The sequence below is a fragment of the Mytilus trossulus genome, chromosome 4, assembly GCF_036588685.1.
Source record: "Mytilus trossulus isolate FHL-02 chromosome 4, PNRI_Mtr1.1.1.hap1, whole genome shotgun sequence".
Classification (NCBI taxonomy): domain Eukaryota; kingdom Metazoa; phylum Mollusca; class Bivalvia; order Mytilida; family Mytilidae; genus Mytilus; species Mytilus trossulus.
In genome coordinates, this window is record NC_086376.1 from 65,688,855 (window position 1) to 65,716,335 (window position 27,481).

General features: G+C 32.8%; 2 protein-coding genes across 3 annotated transcripts; both read right to left on the reverse strand.

Annotated features, from left to right (window-relative positions):
• Window positions 1-6,921: 6,921 nt before the first annotated feature.
• Window positions 6,922-7,938, reverse strand: LOC134716749 (zinc transporter ZIP1-like). The gene has a single exon (XM_063579755.1). It carries the CDS (start codon window positions 7,936-7,938, stop codon window positions 6,922-6,924), a length of 1,017 nt encoding a protein of 338 aa, XP_063435825.1.
• A 9,529-nt stretch (window positions 7,939-17,467) lies between these two features.
• On the reverse strand, window positions 17,468-24,333 carry LOC134714115 (alpha-ketoglutarate dehydrogenase component 4-like). Of its 2 annotated transcripts, none has more exons than XM_063575361.1 (4): window positions 24,269-24,333; window positions 22,345-22,393; window positions 21,008-21,168; window positions 17,468-17,639 (listed from the first exon to the last, which is right to left on the reverse strand). In XM_063575361.1, exons 1-4 carry the CDS (start codon window positions 24,293-24,295, stop codon window positions 17,622-17,624), a joined length of 255 nt encoding a protein of 84 aa, XP_063431431.1. In that variant the 5' UTR covers window positions 24,296-24,333; the 3' UTR covers window positions 17,468-17,621. The 2 variants fall into 2 exon arrangements, with proteins under 2 accessions (XP_063431431.1, XP_063431430.1); XM_063575360.1 differs by having other exon boundaries at window positions 21,008-21,171.
• Between the last annotated feature and the right edge of the window lie 3,148 nt (window positions 24,334-27,481).

Consider the following 27,481-nt stretch of genomic DNA (forward strand, 5'->3'; position numbering starts at 1 on the left):
ATATAGTCAAAAGTTTTAGAATTTCAACTATGGTGATCGTAAAAACTTTGTCCAGCCTAGTACCAGGTCCCGCAAAGTTGTGCCTCAAACGATGCATCTCTACCTGGAAGTTTTTATTTAGTTTGTTTATTAACCACCGACGTGTAGTACCTGTGAAGTGGAGTTATACCTCTATCCTCTCAACGCCCGTTTGAAGATGTAAATTCGATGCAACTAATTTTCTCTGTAATACTCTTATATTTTAGACTGCTGCAAAAATGTAACTACTCTTGTTGGATTGTTTATCTCACGATAGTTTGTGCGTCTTTGGTAAATTTTTTCCTCCACCTATGTGCCAACTCCTGGAAAAAGCACCTGGGAAGATATTCTTTAAAGAGGGAGACACACGCAACCTCCTGTTTGGTAAAAGTAATGAGGGAAAAAAACTCAAACTCATAAATCGAAAATAAAATGACAACGTCATGGTTGAAATAAAAAATAAAAAAAACAGACAAACAAAAAGTACACATGCCACAACATAGAAAACTAAAGAATAAACAACACGAACCTCGCGAAAACCTAGGTGTGATCTCAGAAGCTCCGGAAGGGTAATCAGATCGTGCACCGCATGTGGTATCCGTCGTGTTATGATAGATGAGACGGCATTAAAGCTTCAGTTTTTGATATCGGTGGATGGCATTGTTAGCGTTCTGCGTTTGATATAGTTTATACTTCCGTAACAATTGTTTGCTATGTTTCAATGTAGACTTGGGTTCGTTCATGAACTTTCTAAAACTTGTCTTTGTCAGAGAAATAAAGCGCATCCAGAATCCACAATACCAATGTGCATGTTAAGGTATGAATCTCCACTCTACACCGTGTGTTGATAAAGACTTTAAGTGATTGTTACTATATCCGATTCACATAATATTTTTTTTATTTCTGCAGATCCTGTAATGAATGTTGTTGCATTGTCAGGTACTAGCGTCGAAATTCCTGAATACTAGTAAATGAATGTTCACTCACGTTTGGAACGACCTCGGGGTGAACTGTACTTGTCTATGCGCATCTAAATGAACATTACTAGTATACGCTTTCCTCGAAATTCCTTCTGAGTCCTTTACGTATAAAGCCCCTGTATAATCGACCCCAGTGACGATAAATGATGAAGCTTCTTGAACTCTTATTTTCGGAAGGGGTGGTGGGTCCGGTTTGCTGTAAGATGTTCTCATATCTTTGCGGCAAGTTACACATTTGTTTAGTAACTTCTTAACAAATTGTCGAAGTGTCTGTACCTAATACGATTGTTGTTCATAAGTAAGGGTAGCATTTAGTCCAGAATGGATTGAACATTCGTGTGCGTCTATCGCTATCAGTTTGGTAAGTGGGTGGGTGACAGGTATATAAAGATACGGACAGTTGGTATTCTCTGAAATCCGTGCATTATAAATCCTTTTATTGCATCCTACAAGGCCATCGTCGTCTATGGAGAGTCACAATTGTATTGAATATATTATTGTGTTTTTATATCGTGTGTCATGTTAACTTTTTTTTTTGGCAGAATATCAAGATTTTTGGCAAAGTGATATCCATGAACCCGCCGCGGAATTAATATCATTTGTCGTGAAGACTCCACTGTATCTCTGAGTTTTGTATATCGTCAGTTAGATATGAAGCACTGAACGTAAGCGGCTACTCAAATCAATTTCCTGAATGTCCCTATATTTTGAAATGTCTATAATGTGTACCTATACCATAGTAAACAGTATGAACGTCATGGTTTTAAACTCCTCGTCGTCGTTTTCTCTTACAATTGTCAATACTGTTTTACTTGTGGTAGTTATTTCTAGCCATTTTGTCCGATTCGTTAACTAATTTGGATCCTTTTTTTTTCAAAATGACACTATTGATGTATTGGTCGGCGTCAATTCACCGTGTTAAGAGATTTGCTGGATTGTATTCTGTTGGACAATATCTACATTCATGTTGGTTTGTAGATTCCAGTATTTCTCGCACTCAATTCGCAATAAATCGTTTTAACGGTTTCGACGATTTTAACCAGTGAAATACTATGAAGCAATCCGACCAATTACGATTTTACATGTAAGTCGCTTGCAACATTAATCCAGGTAGCCTTAACATTTTCCGGAACTTGTTCATCCTTATCAAGTTTACTTTTTCATAGATCCTGTATGACTGTCTGTGCTCGTATTGTTACCGGGCTAAGTATTCCTAGTGGATTACATATTTTTGAAGAAAGTTTAAAAATCTCCCTTACAATGTCTCGTTTTTAAATCTCACATTTCTGGTACATCAGATTTGCTACTCCATAAAATGGTTATGTCCGTATCTAGTACATTTTCCGTCTTGGCTAGCTTGTGTATATTCTCTGTATATAGACTGTTTGATGTCCTTGATCGTAGGTTGAATCTGGATCCCTTCGTCATTGTTCTCTCTTACTTATAATACGTTTTACATTGTAGCCTCATCCTCGTTCTGTAAATTTGTCAAAATGTTGTCCAAGTAAAAGTATCTTTCCATCAATGTAGCTGTTGTATTGTTGTAATTTTGTAAATGTTACAGTATCATGTCGTTAAGCATGAACTGCGAACAAGACGCTTCAAAGAGAACGGATATGAACATTTCAGTTTGTAAATAACGTGTTGGTCGGTTAAGTTGATTGAGCCACAAGAAACGTGTAGCGTCTCGGTCATCGTAGTTTAATCCTACATACAAAGAAAAGGTTATTTCAATATCCGCTGTTATTGCGACAAGGTTGGGTCTTAATCTCAATACATTTTTTGTCACGTCGTTTAGTTTCAGCGGTGTATCCAAGAGACAGTCATTAAATCTAGGCGGATCAGGCGACTGGCGACAACTGCAGTCATAAACAATTGTGATAGGCGTAGTGTTTCATTTCTTCTATACTGGATGATGAGAAATATAGTTTTTTTTTTCTTGAGTCTCAGTTGTTTCATCCACTCACTCTATGAATTCACTACGTTCCTGTTCTTGTTTTATGTTCCAATACTTCTTTAACATATCAGGTTTCTGAGTAAGTGCTATCCTCAGACATCGTGAACAGGAGTATCTACATTTAAATATGACTAGTGATGCACCCTTCACATTCGTACTACGATCTGAAAACAATGATAAATAAGCGGTATTGGCTTTGCTCACTGTTGACGGACGTACGGTGACCTATAGTTGTTAATGTTTCTGTCATTTTGGTCTTTTGTGAATAGTTGTCTCATTGGCAATCATACCACGTCTTCTTTTTTTATGAATACATCGGATATGCACCCTTTAACTTTGAACACAACAAAGAAGACTAATGACTAACAAACACGAACATTACCAAAACATCGGGGTGATCTCAGGTGATTCTAAAGAGTAAAAACATGCTACACACTCGGCACCCGTCGTATTGATAGTGCTATTAAAAACCTGGTAAATAGTCTTAATCGGTAGTTCACATTCGTGGTTTAAGTGAAATGGGTTGTAGTTACGACATAAGTAACATTTCCGATTTCATCCGACCCCCCCCCCCCTGTTTTTTACCCTTTTTTTTAATTTTGAGCTCAAGTTTCAGATTTTTGAAAATAGCGCCCTTCAATACCTTGCACAAAACAAGCGCCGTTTTTACCCTCTTCAAGACCGATATAGTCATACCCCTTGACACCCCTCATTATTTTTATCTAGAAGCCCTGGAAAGGGCCACCCCAACCTGTTTTTTACCATTTTTTTCAAACTTGCGCAAAAGAAGCGCCTGTTTCTCCTCTACAAGATCTATATAGTTTTATTCCGTGAGAGACCCCTCATTATTTTTCTCTAGGAGCTCTGGAATAGGCCGACCCTCATGCTTTTTAACATTTTTTTTTCCAATTTTGAGCTCTAGTTTCAGACTTTTTAACATAGCACCCTTCAATACCTTGCGCAAAAGAAGTGCATGTTTCTCCTCTACAAGACCTATATAGTCATAACCCGTGAAACCCCTAAATCTTAGTGTCTAGAAGCCCTGGAATAGGCCACCCCCTTTTTTACCATTTGTATCAAATTTTGAGCCCTAGTTTCAGATATTTGAACATAGCGCCCTTCAATATCTTGCGCAAAGTGCAAAAGAAGCGCATGTTTCTCCTCTACAAGATCTATATAGTCAAACCTAGTGACACCCCTCAATTTTTAAAAGCCCTCGAATAGGCCAACCACCCCCCCCCTATCTTTTACAATTTTTTTTCAAGTTTAAAGCTCTAGTTTTAGATTTTTGAACATAGCGCTCTTCAATACCTTGCTCAAAAGAAGCGTCTGTTTCTCATCTACATGACCATTACAGTCATACCCCGTGACATCCCTAATCATTTTAATCTAGAAGCCCTGGAATAGGCAGACCCCCTGCTTTTTATCATTTTTTTCCAATTTTGAGCTTTAGTTTCAGATTTTTGAACATAACGCCCTTCAATACCAAGCGCAAAAGAAGCGCCTGTTTCTCCTCTACAAGACCTATATTGTAGTGATACCCCGTGACACCCCTCGTTATTTTTCTCTAGAAGCCCTGGAATTGACCCCCCTCCTCCCTTGTTTTTTTTTTGGTAGACTAAACTCTCATCTGGCTTAAATAAGGCTGTTAGTTTTCTCGTTTGAATTGTTTTACATTGTCTTATTGGGGCCTAATATAGCTGACTATGCGGTATGGGCTTTGCTCATTGTTGAAGGCCGTACGGTGACCTATAGTTGTTAATATTTGTGTCAGTTTGGTCTTTTGTGGATAGTTGTCTCATTGGCAATCATACCACATCTTCTTTTTTATATACAACATTTAATGTCTAGTATCTTTTTTTTTATCTACATACATTTTTATATAAATTGTTTATTTTGAGAGTAATGTACAGGTATTCTTAAAACTTCTGAATTAATATATTTTTTATTTTTTTTGTATTTTACTATACAAATCCTTGCTGAACGCAAGCTCAAATTATCAACATTTAAGGACTGACTGTAATACTTTTTCTGTCTATGACGAAATAATATAAAGAAAAATGTCGTGCACACTGAATAACCTGCGTAGAGGGTTATTTAACGTGTGCAACACAATTTTTAATGTTATTTCGTATAGGCAGACAAAATATTACACTCATTTCTTAAACTTTTATTCTGAATTCATTTGATTAAAACTGGAGTCAATCATGAAATAACGTTGGTGACGTCAGTCACATGACAAAATTAAGTATATGAGCTGATAAATAAAACGACGTCATCCAATCAGAAGACGCGTTACATCCAAAATTAAATTCTACTTATATGAAATCTTAAGAATATTTGTGGATGTTTTTAAGATTTCGAAAAGCAAATCCTCAAACTAAATTCATGAGGGTCTGGATGAAGGTCTTTCATTTCTGTATTTTCAATTTTGTATGACATTATTCTCTATTCTGTATGATTTAAGTCGATTCATACTTAATTTCTTTAATTTCTTGATTTTTTTTCTCTATTTTCTTTTTTTTTGGTTCATTTTTTTCTGTAAATCCCCATTCATGTCTATCTACCTTTCGAGTAGTATGGCCAGAATAATACCTTTAACACATTACATGGTTGACAATAACTAGAACATGGCAACAACAAAAAAACCCACTAAAAATCTGCATTGTCTACACCCGACGCGATTGAAAAAAAAGACATAACCACTGTCCCAGGTTAGGGGAGGGTTGTGATCCCGTTAACATGTTTAACCACGCCACATTCTGTATGTATAGGGCTGTCCCAAGTCATGAGCCTGTAATTAAGTGGTTGTCGTTTGTTTATGTGTTACATATATTTGTTTTTCGTTCATTTTTTACATAAATAAGGCCTTTAGTTCTCTCGTTTGAATTGTTTTACATTATCATTTCGGGGCATTTTATAGCTCACTATGCGGTATGGGCTTTGCTCATCGTTGAAGTCCGGCCGTACGGTCACTACGGTGATCTAGTATAGTTGTACATTTCTGTGTCAATTAGTCTCTTGTTGAGAGATGTCTCATTTACAATCATACCACATCTTCTTTTCATATTGACATATACGAAGCCAACAATGTACATTGTTGAAGACCCTATGTTGTAAATGTCTTGAGATGTTTTATCCCCTGTCGACATTCGATTGATGTTCTTAAAATAATGAACAAAGTAGTCGGATGTGGGGATACTTTTGCCAAGTGAAAAATGTGAAGATGCATGGGTACTACAATACCCTCAATGTAAAAATTTAAAATCCAAGATTGAAGCAAAATTATACGAAACATTATAAATCGCAAGACAATAGTTTTATGACAAGTTTCATTTTATTGTAAAAAAAAAATTAATATCAAAATTTATTTGGACATTCTACGATCATTATAAATATCAACACATTCACAACCCACCAACAAAAACAACAACATTGTGGTGGTATCTTACAGGGACAAAACCTCAATACATATTATATAACCACACTGATTCGATTTTATGACAACGATTTTTCTGATGACAATGTTTTTAACTAATGACAATTATTTGATTTTATGACAACGATTTTTTCCTTATGACAATGTTTTTTTCTTATGACAATGATAAACTTTTATGACAATGGTTCGTCAAAAACATAATAGTACTTTTTAACAAGTAATTCAGTGTATATAATAGTGGTACGCACATAATATTAATTTAATACACAGTATCAAATGTCCTAATACGAACATGTAGTATCACGACTGCAAAACATATAAATAACATAAATTTTTATGTGAAACAAAATGGGATACTTATTTGCACTTTCAACTTGATATATTTGTTCTGTATATGTGGTACGATAACAATTTCATTGATTATCTTTAATAAGTTTAAACTGTTAAACGTTTAAAACTAGGTCAGTTTATAAAGTAATCATATGACAGTTTAAAATAATTACATGTACATAAATAAAATCTAACTATTAGTGTTCATCGTGATCATGTATCAAAAATAGACCTGACATACACATAAATCCAAGAAATATAAAAAAGGTTTTAATCAACCGAATGTCTGGTTTGCCTAATTCATGTTGAAGTATTTCAAAGAATGTGACATATAAGAATGTTCCACAAGCTATTCCTTGTAAGATCCCCTCTGCTAAAGAAGATGTCGTTCCTACGCCATATTCAACAATTAACAAACCAATAACCATCCCGATCGGCGAGGCTAAGGCGAAAGTAACAATAGATCGTATCTGTGCCCAAAACGTAAGTTTGCTTTGGGTTAATGCCATACCTAGACTGAAGGCAAGAACCACTTTGTGAATACTGAGGCCAACAAAAACTTCAAGTACATCGGTAGTCTGTTTCTGTAGTCCGACTGCTATTCCTTCGAAAATAGAATGCAAAGATAAAGCTACCAAAAGCAAGATAGATCTCAGTGTGGAAGAACTGTTCGTTTCAGAATTCTTCACCGACAGGGTTACACTGCTCTCAAAGTCTTTTTTTGAATTACTCTCTCCCTTGGAGTCGTCTACTTCGACACCTGACGAAGAACTATATGATACGTGGAACTCATCTTTGTTGGATAAAACAGTTCTTTCGGTTTTGATTGCTTCCGTTCTCATCGTATCGTCTGATTCGTGGCTAATTCTTCCTCGTTTTTCCTGATAAATTATAACACATTGTTCAACAGTTAACATTAGCATTAGTCCCATAATCATTATAAACTGAGCCACAGGGTAATGCTCAAATTTCTTCGATTCCTTGATATGCGGTTCCAAAGCCTCTATTGTTTCAGGGAGTAGATCTAATAGACATGTGGCCATGAATACCCCTGCAGCAAAACAGTTCAAAGTACTTAATACACGCCGATATACTATTGATGTTTCTAAATTTCTTCTATAATGATATATACATTTCACTGGAATAAATCCAATAAGAAATGAAGCCACTAAGAGTCCAAAAAGAATCAAAACTTTCACTTGTACAACATCCATGTTTACTGTTTCTCGTTTAAATCGAAAATACACTACCTATATTAAAATCACATGTTTGATTCACATTTTCTATAAATAGCACGAGTGTCACGTATCGATCATGCTTCACAACTCGTTGGCCTGTTAAATGACCTTGATAAATACTTTGTAATTATTCTAATAATTTACCCGTTCAAAGTATGTGAGGAAAATTCATCATTGAAATTTAGTAGAAGTATAAAGTTGCAGTTGACCAGTTCATAGCTTTATCCCTGTTGAGCATGGTTTCAAGTAGTGAAAATAGTATTAACTTGCCATGTACATCGAAATCCGAGAATACACTGATACGATACAATACGAGATTTGTGTAAATAGTACCTGTATAAATCATAGCAATTGAAAAATGTACGCCATCTGACCACGCAGGAAAAGAAATTTAGGAAATGATAAATTTTGAATGAAGATTATAATGAGATATTTTGAAAACAATGTACGAGGATTATCCCTCTTGATTGATCGTTTATTTTTATCTGTTGCTACGCATGCTTATTTTTTTGGCGGCTTTCGAGCAAACTTTTTTAGTGAACATATTTTTTTGTTGCAGTAATTTAAAACTCATTTTTATTCAGTCTTTTGCAAATTCGTTTTCAGTTCTTACAAGACCAAGTTATTTCTTTAAGAAATCCTCCGTGTCCCCTCCAGAAACTGATTAAATGGTCGTCCCCTTTTACAATTTTCATGACCCATTTATGCTCAGCATTTATGTGCGTTATTTTTTTTTATGTCTGTGTGTCTGTCCGTCTGTTCGTTCGTTCGTCCGTTCGTCCCGCTTCAGGTTAAAGTTTTGAACGAGGTAGTTTTTAAAAAGTTTTAGGTCCAATCAATTTGAAACTTGGTACACATGTTCCCTATGATATGATCTTTTTAATTTTAATGCTAAATTAGAGATTTTCCCCCATTTTTACGAACCACTGAACAAAGAAAATGATAGTACGGATGACTAGGGACACATTCTTGTTCTTATTATTTTAAGCAATTCACTGATAATTTTAACATAAATTGTGGATTACTTCAAAGATGCAATATATTGCATGCACTAGTTCAAGAAACAAGATATCCCTACATTGCATTTTATGCAGATTTGAAGAAAAAATGTTATTTCTTATGAAAAAAAAATCTTTGTCATCTTAATCATTCATCCTTTAAGAGATAGCTATTTCCATAATATATTTTTTAAAGTTTAAATAAGACGTACTAGGTAAATAAATTTAAAAATCATTTCTAAATACATGCATCAAAATCTTACATGTACTAGTCTAGTACAGACAGTTATACTTGAAGGTCAATAACTGCGTACTGAATAGTGTGATACTGTTGGCTGAATTACATAATTTGAAGGTTACAATCTGATTAAAATTTGGACACACGGTCCGTATTTTAATCATATGCATTGCAAAGGTTAGATAACTTGGTCAAAATTAAATTGAGATTATAGCCTAAAATTATCTTGGAGGTGCCAGTTGTCCAACAATTTCTGACTCGACATACTTTTACATAATTCTATATTGTTCAAATTTGGTTCAGTCACTTTTGTCTTTCTAGATCTATGAAAAATTAAAAAAAATAAAGAAACAAACGGGATATGAAGAATAAGTTCCATTGGCATTGGTTGGAACCCCCCCTTTTTTTGCCGATCTAGGCATTTGAATGGGGACATAAAATTAGAACACCCCCCTCCCTTTGTCCTGGGTTGGAACCCCCCCCCCCCCCCCCCCTTCAAAATGGCTGGATCCGCCCCTGATTCCTTAACAAATAAAATCAGTACATTCACAGAAAAAACATACAGCCAAGGGAAAGTGTTTTAATTGTTTTCCCATCTCAAAGTCACAGTGATAATTGTGTTGATAATACGTCAGAAAAAGCAAAATTTAGTATGAAGATTCTGTGAGACATTTTGATTACAAGCTTCTTGTATTTTTTTAATTTTAGTTTCTTGTGTATAATTTGGAGTTTAGTATGACGTCCATTATCACTGAACTGGTATATGAGACAATATCTGAAAAAGTCGATTTCCCATGTCCCCAACTTCACCAGCAATTATTTTTGTATTCAACCATCTTTTTTGAAAATTTCAATTTTCAGTATAAACTAAATTATATAATGCACCAACCCCTGACAATTAAACACTCATTCTTATATTTCTTCCAATAAAATATTGTAATTTAAATGTTCACCCCCCCTAAAATCATGTTGTCCCCTGTGTTTTTTGGAAAACTAAATCATTCAAATAATATCCAAATTTATTAAACAGGCGTCCGATTCTCACATATATGATAAATTATATAATAAACTTGCCCCTAATTTGTCTTTTTATATTATAACTAGAGCATGTAATAAAATTTTGCAAATTTTAAGAGAACAAAAAATTTGTCCCCAGGGGTGATTTCCCTCCTGTTACCACTAGGTCTTTTTTACCAGTGGACACGTTTACAAGACCAAGAGTTATTTTCCCATTATGTATTTTGAAGAGCATCATTTTCTGAATGCATTAGTACAAAGAAATAGATGGAAAGGCGGCCAGGTTTGAAAATTCAAGCCCATCCAAGGTACGAATTTATAGAAAAATACTTTATGGTGTTCTATCCTGTTATAGCCTTTTTTTACACTTTCTGAGAATAATTTTAAGTGTGCACCACAAAATTAGGTGTGTTTTTATGTCATCTTTTTAAATGTTATATGTCACAGGAAATACACTTACATTTAATGTGATAAAAAGGACAAAAACTATCGCGTAATTCCTTTCTGTTACGTTCTGTCATGTTACCTGATAAAAAGTAACAGCATAACCATCATCAGTAACAGGAAGGACAATTTCACTAAAGAATCAAAAAGTTTATCTACTATATGCCAACCATTTCATTTAATTTATGTTATCACCACCTTATCAAATAAATTTCAAAATAATACACAGTATATTGAATAAATAAATAGGGTTTTTCCTTTTGATAACAGCAGAGAACATTGTGCAATTCTAGTATAGTAGATAGTAACAGCAAGGAATTTATTTTAGAATTTTTCATTACCTAGGCAGATTTTTCATCTTGCAAATACAGTTTCAAAGGATAAATGACATTGTTTGCTGTTATCTTCCAATTGTGACCAATCTATAATGATGTATTTTTCTTAAACTTTAAAATAAAGCAGAAAAATCCTTTCTGTTACCAACTCTATCCTGTTACCGTTGTCCTGTTACTCAAGACTCTTTCATGTTACCGACATATTTGACTATATTTAAGTATATTTCTAAACCTTTTGTATTGCAAATGCTAAAATCAATAATTGGCATTTGATAAACTATTGCAGGATATACCAGTAAACCAAAAATAATGTCTTAAACTTATTCCTTATTCCCATTAGAAACTTTTTAAAATTGGTTCACTTTGGTAACTGGAAAGAACTGGATTTTTTTTTACCATTTTTTAAATAGCCATTGTTTTCTTATTAAACAATTGTTTGAATTACAGACAACAGTTCCTAGATCTACAATGTGTGTTCTTCGATTCGTGCTATTAAAATACCGGGTCTAAAAATATTTGTTTTTGTTTTTTCTCATTGCCAAAAAATTTCAGATATTGTCTCATATATATTATATATTTGTTTAGGGGCAAGCTGAAGGACGCTTACTCGTGCGGGAATTTCTGCTATTGTCTGTTCTATGGTCAGTATGTTGTCTCTTGACACATTCCCCATTTCCATTCACAATTTCATCTTAAACATAATAACAGAATATCTAAAATTGTCGGACTAATTAACATAAGCTATTAATATTGAGTGGGGATGGTTAACTTTCAATTTCGAATTCATATCTTGAAAATCTTGATTTTAAATTAATATGCCATCAAAATACCTACAGGTTTCTTCTATAATGGAGTTTTCAAGAAAACAGAAATCAGCACAAATCAGCACAAAGAACATCAACTTATTACAACTACCTGAAGAGACCACCTTACTGTTTGTATAAAAACAACAGTTGGTGTACTTTCTTATCCCGCCAAGATCACTATAATGGCTCTCAATGATAAAGATCGACTTACTCTATTGTTTGCAGCAGCAAACAGATGATGGTTCATGTACAGTTTGTTAGATGCATTAGTCGTCTAAATACAGACTTTTGCGTTCAATCATTACATAAAGAAGAATAAAAAATAAAACGTAAAATGACCATTTATAAAAAAAAAAAAAAGATGTGGTATGATTGTCTATGAGACACACAGAAATTAACAACTATAGGTCACCATACGGCCTTCAAAACTGAACGAACAAAGACCCATACCACATAGTCAGCTATAAGAGGCACAGAAATGACAATGGAAAACAATTCAAACGAGAAAAGCAACGGCCTAACTTTTGTACAAACAATTATCGAAAAACAATGAGCAACGCCTGTAACACATAGTCATCTATAAAAGGCACCGAAATGACAATAGAAAACAATTCAAACGAGAAAACAAATATGTTACACATAAACAAACGACAACCCGACTGAATCACTGCAAACTCCTGACTTGGGATAGGCACATACATAGATGATACATACATAATGTGGCGGGGTTAAACATGTGAGCAGGATCCCCTCACACCCCCTAACCTTGGACAGTGGTATAACAGTGCAACATAAGAATTGTATGATTTCCTGTAATATGTTTGGAACTTGACAGCTTAAGACGAACGTTGGACAACAAACGGCGAATGTATACCACAACTGAGTGTTGGAACAAATATATATCAGAACAGATCCAGTCTAATTAACCAATTTCATTTTCGTTTTCCAAGAGATCTTCCCCTTTGGTATATCAATAACTCTACACGTTTTACTGCCATTCAATAATGTAGGTAAATCTCCATCAATCATTTGGGTTTAAGATATGTAATTACACGAGGCAACGCCGAGTCTATTATTATTGACCGATGCCAAGTGACAGGGTCAATTTAAAACACCTATTTTTTGTTTAACTCTTTCATCAATTTAACCGTCAATGTGTAACATTTAACCAGAGACTTGTATTAATATGTCTCTGCCTTAGTCATTTTATTTTTGCTGGAGAAATGTATATTATAAAATATAATTAACCAAATTTGATATTGAAAAGAAACTTTTAAAGCGATTTGATGAAATAACATGTCAATGTAAATATAATTGTATTGGTGTCCTGTTAAAATAAATGTATGGCATACAAAATACAAGATTTCAATCTAGATTTTAAAACTCACAATTATACTGTATTACATATGGAAAAAAGTATTGCAACACCAAATTGAAATTCAAATTAAAAAAAACACTTTATTTTTTGTTAAATAATTTGTTGAAATAGAACTAGTTAAACATTATTTAAATATCACCTGAGTTTAATTAATAAATATCAGTTCTTATCTGCACATGCAGCTACTTTACTCGTAAACACTAAAACAGATGTTTTTATCCCCATTGTTTTCAACACTTAAAATAACCAAGTTTATGAATTTATGTTATTGACCCTTGTAATTGGTCATCCACAACTCATAACTGCAGCAAGATGGCAGATATCCAGCATAAGGGAAGGCAAAGCAGGTATGTCTCTGTGATAATTGCACGTATTATTGGTCATCACCATTCCACTATAAGCCGTTTTGAGAATCAGACAAGAAACGATGTTAAAGACCTTCCGAGGTCAAGAAGACCCCTTATAACATCTGCTAGGGAAAATAAAGCATGTAATGAAGGTTGGTCAGAAGGAAACCAATTGCAAACAATACAATCCTTAAAAGAGAATGATGGCCATACAGGAGCCTTTAAACAAGTACTAATTCTTTGGCGTATAACGATTAACCATGATGTGTACAATCATCTAAAGATAAATTTTGAAATGTCTGAAATTGTTCGACTACAGTAAAAGTAGTAAAATGCATTTTTTGTAAAAACACTTCATTTTGTTATATAAATTTTGGTTAGATAAAACATTTTTTGTTCGTTTTAAAGCCAATGTTATCATTATCTACGTTTCAATATTATTTTAAAAATATTTTATCATATTCCATTCAAAATAAGAAACTGATTTTTCAAGTTTTAAAAAATCAAGCAATACTTTTTTCCATGTGTCACATCATGGCATATGCATGATGATTTTATGTAATTATCAACTTGTCAAATAAGATGTCTTATTTACTTTTAATTTCTTGATATTTCTTTTCCCAAGAAATGTATTTGAATTGATAATATTAACTAAAAATCCGTAATAGCCTTGATTATGCACAATGGGCCTTTTTATATTGGCCCTTTTTCATAATGGCCCTGTTTATTCATATTCATATGATCCCTGTTCACTCATAATGGTCCTGTATTATTGCCTTGCTACTCTGTAATAGACCAATTTTTCTTTTATTAACAATGGGGCAGTTTGATACATAATGCACTAATCTGGTTAATAGACATAATTAAAGAGGTCAATAATTGTGTATTGAAATCTATTAAAAGTTGTGTAATGATATTGTCTGCTTAATGATATAATTCAAAAGGTTACAATCTGAAAATAATATATCTTGTGTTCATTCTCTGCCTACACACTTGTAAACGAAATGTGAATCTAGAATTTGTATTTAAATAAGATTTATAAAAATCAATTTACAAATCACGTGTGTTTCACATTTTTCTATAAATAGGACATGTTTCACATATCAGTGGTTTCACATAAAGCGCTGATTCATATTTTGTCGACTGTGGTACTCCTAATTCTAGTTGTTCACCTTTTCAAAAAATGATTAAATCTAAGCTGAAGTGAAGTTAGTGCAACCTAGTAATATAGTTAAGGTTTGACCAATTTAACCCTATATCCCCTTTATAAAATATTTAATGTTCACTCAATTAGAATGAGCTAACAAAACATCACTCTCTACAAAAAAGTAAATCTACTACGGCAAGTCAAAAATTTGATATGGCGATTGGTGCGAGATTTAAATTTATTTTTTTTATTTAAGGAAAACAGAAAAACTAATACTTTTGAGTAATTCACAAGTGAGTGGAGATAGGTAAATAGCATTGTTTATTTAGGAAAAATTAATATATATCATACCTGCCAACTTTTCAAACTGCCCATGGGGGAGCCTTTATGGGGGAAATCCCCCGCAAATAGTGACAGTTGGCAGGTATGATATATTTAAATATTTGCAGGCATCTATATCAGAGACATGTCTCTGTCTATGTATGGTTGTTTCAAGGTAATAGAAAAATTCTGAAATTGGTAGAAATTCGTCATTTTATTAAAACATTAAAATTTGGGGTTTTATGCTAAGAATCAAACCATTTATGAATGGTCCCATACATTGCTACATATGATGAATGCTGCGTATTTCTATATCTAAAGCTATTGTGTAGGAACAATTTTGTTTCAAATGTGTACTATTGTCTGGCATTTTCTTCCTGACTAGGCACAATATGTATATACTAAGAGCAAGGCAACCCCAAATCTTTTATAATTTGTCAGGACCATCAAATCCAAATCAATTTCGAACGGATTTCACTTTTGTGTTTCCATTATGCACTTTGATAAGCAAATTTCTTTAAATGTTTCCAGACGTTACTGGTATCTTACTTGTTGGTATATCTCAACAAAATCTTTCAAAATGTAGAAATGTTGTTCTAGACTACTTAAACAAGAGCCATTTTGAATTTGATGGATTTCACTTTTTTTCAAAGTATGGTCACTTAATAAGAAAAAAAATAAAATTGTTTTTGTTTCCAGACCATACAAACCCTTTATAGCTTGTTGTTTGGTGTAAGCCAAGGCTCTGTGTTGCAGGCCATGCATTTACTTATAATGGTTTACTTTTATAAATTGTTATTTGGATGGAGAGTTGTCTAATTGGCACTCACGCCACATGTTCCTATATCTATATACCTTCAGAAACCTCCATCAATTAAATCAAAATTTGAAAAAAGTTAATAGAGACCAATAAACAACAAGAGTGCACATAATGAAATGTCTCGCCTACCAGTTTTTACTTATATGTGATACAATTTCGTAATATACATTGAATACAGTTCTACTACATTGTACTACTGATAAGGACTTGATATTTGATACAAAAACTTAACCTTGATCACTGATACATGAAATCTTGGTCTTTTTATAATCCCATATTCCAAATATAGTTAATATTTTACTCAAAATGATTGAGTATTTTTCTGAAAAGAAACAATTTGCTTTTTAAGCAATCACTTAAACATGCATTTGTAGTTCACGCTGTTGCATGGTTGTAATCTCTATGTTTTGCATTCTGTAGATTAGACAAAAATCACACAGATTAAGTGCCCCTTCTAAAATAAGAAAAAACTATTTTATTTGTATCTGTATGATTTTCGCCCTTCTGGAGTTCTGTTGATGTGCAAAATAACTTGACTGCTGGTGCATAGATGACATACATGTTGCAATATTGTTCATAGCAGCTTGTAGTGGATGGATGGTTCATGTTCAGTTTATTTAATGCATTGACTGGCTAAATAACGGATATTTATAACAGAACTTTTGACCCAGACAATTCTATCAGAAAATAAACTGAAACTACTCCTGCCAACACTACATTTGTATATCGGTGAGAGCCATGTGTTACACGAATACAATATATATTTAGTTTCCTGCACAATGATCTTCAATTTTTTTCTGTCAGTTTTTAGGAACTGACTTCTGGATGGTTTGATTTTCAATTTGAAATGACTAGCAAGGCTATTAGTTTTCTAATTTGAATAATTTCTCACTTTTCATGTCGGTACTTTTCATATCTGCCTATAAGGTATGAATTCTCTCATTATTGAAGATACTCTTATTGTTTTTATCCTTGTAATTTAGACTTTAATGAAGAGTTGTCTCATTGGCAATTAAGCCAAATCTCCCTATCTTTATATAAACTATAGCAATTTTGGTCTTGCATTGCAGAGGTCTATACCTCAAGTTCTTGGTCATCCCTCCTCTTTGTCAATAGTAATCAATATCACACCAATTAAATACACTGTTGATGTCACTCTTATTACTAGACCTTCACTCTATAGAAATATATTTATCAAAGTTGTACATATATTGATGCTAGTTTGTTTTGTTTGGTAAGGAACATGTGGTTATGCTATTTATAGAAAGGTCTGTTTGATTGGATATTTAAAGTATGTTTGATAGTAGTTAAAGTCATTCGACTCATTGCAGTCAAGTGCTATAGATGCTTTTTTCCAAATTAACAATTATGAAAATTATTTATATACAGGTTGATAGTCCAAGAAGAGTCACAAATATTGATGTTGCAGTGCTAGTTAGAGACAAGACAATTTTCATAATTCTCATTGATATAAAATGAATTACATGTACTTATTACCTGAATAAAAATGCACTTATCTTTTGCAAGTGGCTACTCCCATTGTGAGAGTTTTGTATTATATTGATAAATGTTTTATGTTCGATTGAGGTTACCAATTAGAACATAATTTAAAAAATTGTCACTCTAGGGTGGCACTAAAGAAATCAATATCATCTCTGTAAAGGGAGGTAATTATATTGAAATAAGGGTTTATATTTTTTTAATGAAAATACACATTCATACTTCTAACATATGTCTTTCATCTATTACTTATAAATCATGTAAATAAATATAAAATTCATCTGTAACAATCCAGTTGGCATGTGACATCAATCAGGTCCTCCTCTCTGCAAAATAAAAATGAACTGTTTCAGAAGTAAAATATTAAGTGTGGTATATAGCTGTCATAATGGCTAAATTCTACTAACTGTAAACTAAAAAATCATTGTATGCATTTATTATTTTGTATTTTTGTAGATTGAATGAATTATTTATGAACAGGGTTTCCGCTGGCGGTCGCCATTTTCGCAATTTGCGAAAAAATAATAATTGTGGCGATTAAAATTCGTCATTGGCGAAAGAATTTGGCGAAAGAAATATATATACAATTTATTTTCAGCCATCTTGTTTATTTACTTTTTTTCGGGTTTCTCTGACTTTACCTATCAGACAATACTCGGAATTCACCTTGAACTCGTTAAGATTTTGACAGAAATCAATAATCAGCTGATTGCATTCATAGCTATCGACATCAAAGGATTAATTAATAAAGGTGTTGATTGTATGATATGACAAAATGATATAGTTAAATGGCTTCTGTTACATGTCACAAAAGGGATTTATTAACCACTTTACGACGCACGTGTTTGAAGCAAAGTTTTTACGCTTCCTCTTCTTCTTTTAATGATAGTCCAGAAAAGAAAATTGTTGTTATGACGAAAAATGTTCAAAACCGAGAAAAGTCTCTGATTTAAAACTATATCATTTAACTTTCATATAGATCATCTATTTGAGTGGTTACTTCAAAGTCGTTTCAGAGAGACACGTGTTTCAAGCATATAGTTTTACTTATTTACGATGGTCTAGAAAAGAAAAATGTCGTTATGAAGAGATCTATGCAAAAGGTTGGCATGAGAGTAACCCTTCAATGTAATGATTACACCTTACACGAGGGATCAATTACATGTAATAAGATGCTTCGTTTTGTTGTAAAAACCACTTCTACAAATACATTTGTGTGACTTGGCGAAAAAAATAATAAAGTGGCGAAAAAATTATTGTTTTCGCGTAAGAGGTGGCGAAAAAAATAATTGACCCAGGGGAAACCCTGTTTATGAATTAATAGAAGCAGTTGTGCAAGGCATTCTTTTTTTTATCATTCATGAATTGTTAGAAATGTTTTCCATTAACAATCATATGCTTTTTCATATTTTTAGTGGTTAATACTGATTTATAAAAAATATATGCTATGTTGACATGTAACTTTATAAATGTGTATGGACAATGTTTGAACACTACTATATCTATAAAATAATATTATTTAAATGGTTTGGAATGAGAAACCCCCAAAAATCATGAAATTAAAAAAAACCCCAAAAGTTTCACTTTTCCCCCTTTGCATATATTTCATATGTCCAAGGTGAAAGCTTGGGAGCAAATGAAATGCAATTTCTGATATAATTAATATTTCCAAGGGGTATAACTGTTCTGAAAATATTTGATCTGCACTAATTTTACAAATTGCCTATAACATGCCAATATAAACTTTTAATGAAAATCTAGTAAAACTTGTACCTTTAAAAGTGCTTACAATGCAATTTTCCATTTAATTAATGTTTCCAATGGGCATAACATTTTTTTTTATAATTTAGTGACACTGATTTTCAAACCTTTTCAGAAAATTCTGACAACAAACCGGATACAATTTTAATAAAAATTTGCCAAAAATTTACACTTGAGAGCACGAACATTACTGAAGCTTAATATTTATGTTATTTCTAAAAAAATCTTAAAAATAAACTTTTTTGATTTACAGTACTATTTAAAATTACTGAATATAATGCCATCATGAATTCTAATTTTCATGGATTTCGACGAAATTCGTGGTTATAGCTGAATAACAAATTCAAACATTTAAAGAATTAAAAATTTCTGTAGGGGTATATGGAACCATAATTTGGTATTCAGCCTTTGGTTTCTTATTGTATCCTTTTTTTGAAGTTCTAATTTTTTTAAATTTATTCTGTGTATTGTGGTCGTGTCAGAAAAGTATTAATGGAAAAAGTGGGTTTTCAAAGAAAAAATTAACACATTTTGATTCACTGTTTTCTTGACAGGAAACCAAACAGGAAACCAAACTTTATTTTGCACAATTTATTTTAAAAGACATTAATGAACACCATTACTGGTGTTACTTGCTTTATGTTAATATTTAAAATCTGTTTTCAATGTTAAATTAAATTTTTTTTTAAATGCGACAGGAAACCATAAGAAACCAAAAGCATTTTTATAGTTTATTCTATTACAAAATCTGCTTAAAATAATCTGAATAGTATACTTTTTCTTGATAATTTACTTATAACTATGTTTTTTTAAATTAAGGACTGGTTTCCAATAGACAACGAAAACTATGAGAATATATGAAAACGTATGCAAAATCAGGAAGTCAAATATCAACAAACTAGAGGCTCTAAAGAGCCTGTGTCGCTCACCTTGGTCTATGTGAATATTAATCGACGGACACAGATGGATTCATGACAAAATTGTGTTTTGGTGATAGTGATGTGTTTGTAGATCTTACTTTACTAAACATTTTTGCTGCTTACAATTATCTGTATCTATAATGAACTACGTCCAGTTAGTTTCAGTGGAAAATGATAGTGAAAATTTACAAATTTAAGAAAATTGTTAATAATTGACTATAAAGGGCAATAACTCCTTAGGAGGTCAATTGACCATTTTGGTCATATTGACTTATTTGTAAATCTTACTCAGCTGAACAATATTGCTGTTTACAGTTTATCTCTATCTATAATATTCAAGATATTAACCAAAAACAGCAAAATTTCCTTAAAATTACCAATTCAAGGGCAGCAACCTAACAACGGGTTGTCCGATTCATCTGAAAAATTTGAAGCAGATAGATCTTGACCTGAATAACAATTTTACCCCGTCAGATTTGCTCTAAATTCTTTGATTTTTGAGTTATAAGCCAAAACTGCATTTTACCCCTATGTTCTACTTTTAGCCATGGCGGCCATCTTGGATGGTTGGCCGGGTCATCAGACACATTTTTTAAACTAGATACCCCAATAATGATTGTGGCCAAGTTTGGTTAAATTTGGACCAGTAGTTTCAGAGAAGATTTTTCTAAAAGATTTAATACTAAGATCTACGAAAAATGGTTAAAAATTGACTATAAAGGGCAATAACTCTTAAAGGGGTCAACTGACACATGTTGACTTATTTGTAAATCTTACTTTGCTGAACATTATTGCTGTTTACAGTTTATCTCTATCTATAATAATATTCAAGATATTATGCAAAAAAGCAAAATTTCCTTAAAATTACCAATTATGAGGCAGCAACCTAACAACGGGTTGTCCAATTTGTCTGAAAAATGGTATCTAAAAATGTAAATAAATCCAAAGTGTCAAGATTAAATCTTTGTTAAAAAATTAATAGAAACCTCACAATGCTTAAACATCTTCATTACCTCAATATATTCCATTTCCTCTTGGCTTATTGGTCTTCTTTGATACCGGAGTGGTAGTTCAGAAAAGTCTATCACATGTCCTGACGACCTACTAGCTGTTGGAGAGGTTGATGTCTGTGTAACAGAAGATACTACTGGTGCTTCATGTTTGAAGGAAAAATCTGCTAAAGAACAAAAAATATCAAAAATATAAATCATATACCTTGGGCTATAGTTGAATTAAAGGAACGAAAATGAAAAATTCAGCAATTTTTCTGTTTGTAAAGTAGTATAGCTCTAGAATGGTAAAAACAGATTAAATTTGTGTTTATAAAAAAGAAGATGTGGTATGATTGCCAATGGGACACCTCTCCGCAATAGACCAAAATGATACAGAAATTAACAAATATATAGGTCACTGTTTGGCCTTTAACAATGAGCAAATGTTTATGTGTCACAGTAAACTCAGTACCATTCATACTTGCAATGTGTAGGATAACTAGAAGCTTTAAGGATTCTGTATTGCTCACATGTTATTTTTGCATAAAATTTATCAAATCCTCATAAAATGCAACAAGAATATTTCTGTTGAATGGCATATTTGGAAAACAGAATATTGTATGGCACTGCATTTAATTGAGGCAAAATAAAGTATTCTTCTTAAAAGAAAAAATGTTAAGGCTCCTCCAATGAAGACATGTGTCATCTGGTGTCTATGTATATTATGGGTAAACAGAAATGCCAGTCTATTTTTGGTAATGCAAACTCCAAATGTCATGCAAATTTGAACAGCAGGTTCACAACTATGTGTCCTTCAAAAGACTTTCAAACAAATTTGGTTATCAAGCAATTTTCAAGGTATTAATTAATAGAGAGTAACAGAGTGAAACTGATGAAGACACAAGACTGTGGAAGTAATCCCTCTTGTAATAGCTAAGAACTGTCAGGTTTCATAATAATGAGATCATGCTGACATGAGCAAACAACAAAATTTGAAATTTGTAACTTACACAGATACATGAAATAGAAATTTAAAGATATAAATAAATGGTGAATTTCATGTGTACACTGTATAAGATGAAATTATTTTTAATAGGGTTTTTAAAAATATTGTTGACTTTGTGGATAGACATGATTCACAAAAATTATCCCCAAAGAAATTTGAATCTACAAAAAATATAACTTTTTAATATTTACTTGAAACCACAAAACAGATTCTCACAAACTCAAAGTTTAATAGAGACAATAACATTAAGTGTTAACTCCTAGTATATTAAACATTGACCTTTCTATCAGTTAAACCAATAATCCAAGATGTGAGACATAAAGCATGTATATATCTGTAAACAATTACATACCTTTATTTCTAGATGGAAATTTTATTTTTGGCACATGTGGAGCAACAGCCTAAAAAATAAAACGTATATAAATATGAATCACATGAGAATTTATCATTTCTAAATACATAGCTTATTTTTTTGTACATCATAATTTGCCTTTTCTAGGATTTAAATTAACAAAAGTTCATATAAACATGCAGGGGTCGAAATTAAGCTTTTTTGAGTACTGGCCAGCCGGACCAGTGGACTGAAAATCAACCGGTCCGGCTCCAAATCTACTGGTCCTGCAAAAATGACATGCATTTCACAACTTTATCAACTGTAATACTTAGTATCCCCCGTAATTGATGTTGTAGGTAAATTGTTTTGTAAACAAACCGAGATTGCGAAGCAATCAGAGATTTTAATCGGCTAATTTCTGCTGGTCTGCCGGACCACCAACTGACAAAATCTACTGGTCCGACACAAATTCTACTGGTCTCGGACCACTGGACCAGCGCTAATTTCGACCCCTGTAAACATAGGACTTGGCCCAGGACATGAAACCAGGGTAAAAATAAACTTTTAGTTTGTCTAAAAGGATGTGAAACCAGGGTAAAAAAAGAGACATGTAATACAATTATATTATAATATTATTTTGTTATATTGTATTACATGTCTCATGTTTTTTTGTATTTGTATCTATCTGATGAGTTAAGCCTTTTTTAACTGAATTTAATAGGTCGTTCTTATGTTGAACTGCTACACCACTGTCCCAGGTTAAAGGTGGGAGATCTCTGTAACATGTGTAACCCCACCAAATTTTGTATGTATTGTCCCAAGTCAGGAGCCTGTAATTCAGTGGTTATGTGTGTTGATGTGTGATATGTTTGTTTTTTGTTCATTTTTTTGTACATAGAAAAGGCCCTTAGTTTTCTAGTTTGAATTGTTTTATATTTCAAGCTGATTATGCAGTATGGGCTTTGCTCATTGTTGAAGGCTGTACAGTGACAATGATTTTGTTTATTTTTGTGTACATTGATTAGGCCCGTAGTTGTATCATTGGCAATTGTACCACATCTTCTTTTTTTTATATTGAAGTTGGTCCATTAAACTGGACCCCTTTTGTGTCACTCATCGGTACACTGACAACAGATATGGCCTAAATCCTGTGGTCAGAATTCTGACTACAGGATTTAATTAGTTGAGGAGACTAGTCCATCATGTGCTATGTTTATTATGTATGCAACTGATAGCAAATCAAACAAAAATTAGCACATTAATTTATAACCCTTCTGAGTTCTTGAAAGGGAATGAAAGATACCTCTCATTTTGTCATTTTGAACATGAAAACTCGCACATTGGTCATTTATCTGTGCTACCACCATGGGGTTAATTTATAAGAGATACTTGTTTATTTTGCGGCATCACAGTAGTCTAATTAATTGAGGTCAATTTCCTATTTATACTATAATAGATCTATTTTATGAGTGAATTGATGAATTTGTACGACTTGTCGGATTAATGCCAATGTGACAATAGCTCGAACCTGTTCCTTCTGCGCAAAGCTATAGATGGAACGGCAGACTAGTTTATAGATCTATGTGAATGATGACATTGATGCAAGAGGTTGATGTATAGGATGACCTTCTGTACACTATTTCAAAGTAGTTCAATGATTGAGGTGCCTTGATTCAGCCTAAGACTTTGGATTACTTAATTAAACTACTACTGAATTATGATAGAATTATCTATTTGATTTGTAATGTAACAATGAATTTACATTGTTTTGATTTGCATTTGAATGATTTGTCCTACCGTATGCATGTGGAAGTTTGAACTTAATTTCACGGTTCGAGTTTGTTCTAAATTATAAGTATTCTTAAACAACACATTGAATTGTTAATTCGTGGCTGTATTTTGTGATGCACAACATATTTAACTGGGTATATTTAATGCAAACCCTGACTGTCCTTGCGATTGTCGCCATTTGTTGACAGACGAATCAGTAAAAGAGAGCAATTAATAGGGGCGATAATCGGAATTCCCGCGAAAATATATCATTTTCTGATATACAAGTTATAGCTTTTCTGAATAAGCTAGTCGCGTCTCATAACGTATCGAAATTGGAAATTGTTTTTGCATTGTAGTTTAGGTAGCACTTCACAGTTAAAAAATAAAATTAAAAATGAACCACAAAATGTTTTATCATCTCCTATTTCTAATACATTTTTTAACCTATCGATGATAACTGTCTGTGTTGTACATGTGCATATGTATGTAATAAGTATATTCCGTAGATTTGATTTTTAAAAGTTAAAAGAGTGAAAATTAATTCCTTTTATGTGTATCCATGGCAACATTCTGCATTTATTTATCATGACATATTGCAAAAAGGGGGGGGGAGGGGGTGGACATGTCACACATCCCCCCAAAATTTGGATCAAACTAGAATTACAATGCCTTTGAGTGATACCATTTTAGAAACTGTTTTCATAAATCTTCCTAATGATCAAATAAAAAATGGGTGTCTCTGGCCTCATTTTTTCTTAAAATCCAATCACAAAGTTGGTGCCAAAAAAAAAACAATAATTGCCGGACCAATGTATGGTAAGGACATGCAAATACGGACTGTCATACAGAAAACAGCCTATATTACATATATTACATAGTCTTGATGTTCATATAAACCCAATACAAAGGCTATTTTAATACTCAGCTATCCAAAAACAAGAGGCTCTCAAGAGCCTGAATCGCTCACCTGAATTTTTTTTGTTAAATCTCTCATCAATGATTATTTTGGCTTTTCAATTTATTTAAATGTTCTTTGAATCGTCCTATTTTCTTCAAAAGCAAAAAAAAATCATTTTCTCCTATGTTCTACTTTAGCCATATGAGCATGTTTCTTGACATACAAGGAAATGAAATATAAAATTTATACTAGATACTCTAAAACTCATTTAGCCTAAGTTTGGCTGAAATTGATACAGCAGTTTCAAAGGAGAAGATTTTTAAAAGTAAGTCAACATGATGAACAAATTGTGAAAAAAAGTCTTTAAAGGGCAATAACTCCTTAAGGGATCAATTGACAATTTGGGTCAAATTGACTTATTTGTAGATCTTACTTTGCTTAACATTTTTGCTATTAACAGTTTATCTGTATCTATAATAGTATTCAAGATAATAACCAAAAACTGCAAAATTTCTTTAAAATCATCAATTCAGGGGCATTATACCTGAAAAACCAGTTACCCAATTCGGCTGAAAATTACAGGACAGGTAGATCTTGACCTAATAAATACTTTAACATCTTGTCTTATTTGCTCTAAATGCTGGAGTTTTTGAGACATAAGCCAAAAACTGCATTTTACCCTGTGATCTATTTTTAGCCATGACGGCCATGTTTTTTGACGAAATAGAAAATAAAGCACAAATTTTATTTTATACACCCTACAGATCATTCAGTTGAAGTTTGGTTGAATTTAGTTGAGTAGTTTTAGAGGAGAAGATTTTTTAAAGTTGGCAAATATGATGAACAAATTGTGAAAAATTGTCATTAAAGGACAATAACCCTTTAAGGGGTCAATTGACAATTTGGTCATATTAACTTATTTGTAGATCTTACTTTGCTGATCATTTTTGCTGTTTACAGTTTATCTTTATCTATAATAATAATCAAGATAATGACAAAAAACTGCAAAATTTCCTTGAAATTACCAATTAAGTGGCAGCAACCCAACAATGGTTGGTTTGATTCATCTGAAAATTTCAGGGCTGATAGATCTTGACCTAATGAACATTTTTACCCCATGTCAGATTTGCTCTAAATGCTTTCGTTTTGGAGATATAAGCCAAAAACTGCATTTGACCCCTATGTTCTATTTTAAGTAACGGCAGCCATGTTTTTTGACGGATCAAAAATCAAAGCACACACTTTGTGCAGGATAATCTAAGGAACAATCATGCTAAGTTTCATTCAAATCCATTCAGTAGTTTCAGAGGAGAAGATTTTTTAAAGTTAGCAAATATGATGAACAAATTGTGAAAAATTGTCATTAAAGGACAATAACCCCTTAAGGGGTCAACTGACAATTTTGGTCATTTTAACTTATTTGTAGATCTTACTTTGCTGATCATTTTTGCTGTTTACAGTTTATCTTTATCTATAATAATAATCAAGATAATGACAAAAAACTGCAAAATTTCCTTGAAATTACCAATTAAGTGGCAGCAACCCAACAATGGTTGGTATGATTCATCTGAAAATTTCAGGGCTGATAGATCTTGACCTAATGAACATTTTTACCCCATGTCAGATTTGCTCTAAATGCTTTCGTTTTTGAAATATAAGCCAAAAACTGCATTTGACCCCTATGTTCTATTTTAAGTAACGGCAACCATGTTTTTTGACGGATCAAAAATCGCAGCGCATATTTTGTGCAGGATATACTAAGGAACAGTCATGCTAAGTTTCATTCAAATCCATTCAGTAGTTTCAGAGGAGAAGATGTTTGAAAAATTGTTAACGACTACAGACGACGATGACGACGACGACGACGGACGCCAAGTGATGAGAAAAGCTCACATGGCCTTTTAGGCCAGGTGAGCTAAAAATGAATTTTATTGCACACTAGCTCTCATATTTGAAAAATCAACAGGGGCCAAAAAGCGAAACTACGCACCTAACTGTGGAGTGCTACCTTAATTTCTATCAGAATTAAAGTTTTCTATATTAAAAGTAGCTAAAAGTTGAGAACAATTTTTTTTTTTTTTTTATGAGGAGGTGAGGGTATAATGAAATTTCATAATGGCAGATACCCATAAGTATAAATTCTGCAGAAAAAAAAACAAATAAAGATAACAGATTGACCTTCTCAGTTCCTGGCGACTTTTTGTTGTTGTTGGGTCGGGGGAGAGGGGGGATCTTAGATAATTTCATCGAAAATAGAAAATCAAGTGAACCTTTTCTGTTCAAACGTCTAGATCTGTGAGTTGCCTGTTCTATATAGAAAACGTATGAAGCAAAAATACTTCATCTCGCTAAATTTTATTATTTTCATATAGTCCATCAGCTGGTAAGGTAAAATTTCAGTTCTGTGTTACACCCCAGGGTACCGCAATTTTTTTGGATAAATCTAAAGAGTAATGTCTGAAGAATATTTTAAGAGGTGTTAGA

What these genes read in the sequence shown, in the direction of transcription:
- LOC134716749 (XM_063579755.1), bottom strand. Translation starts at nt 7,938, where the DNA reads ATGGATGTTGTACAAGTGAAAGTTTTGATTCTTTTTGGACTCTTAGTG.
- LOC134714115 (XM_063575360.1), bottom strand. Translation starts at nt 24,295, where the DNA reads ATGGCGACAATCGCAAGGACAGTCAGG. An exon ending in CAATCGCAAGGACAGTCAGG is followed by an intron (nt 22,394 to 24,268) that starts GTTTGCATTAAA and finishes TTTATTTTTTAG; the next exon opens with GCTGTTGCTCCACATGTGCC. An exon ending in ATTTCCATCTAGAAATAAAG is followed by an intron (nt 21,172 to 22,344) that starts GTATGTAATTGT and finishes TTTGTTCTTTAG; the next exon opens with CAGATTTTTCCTTCAAACAT.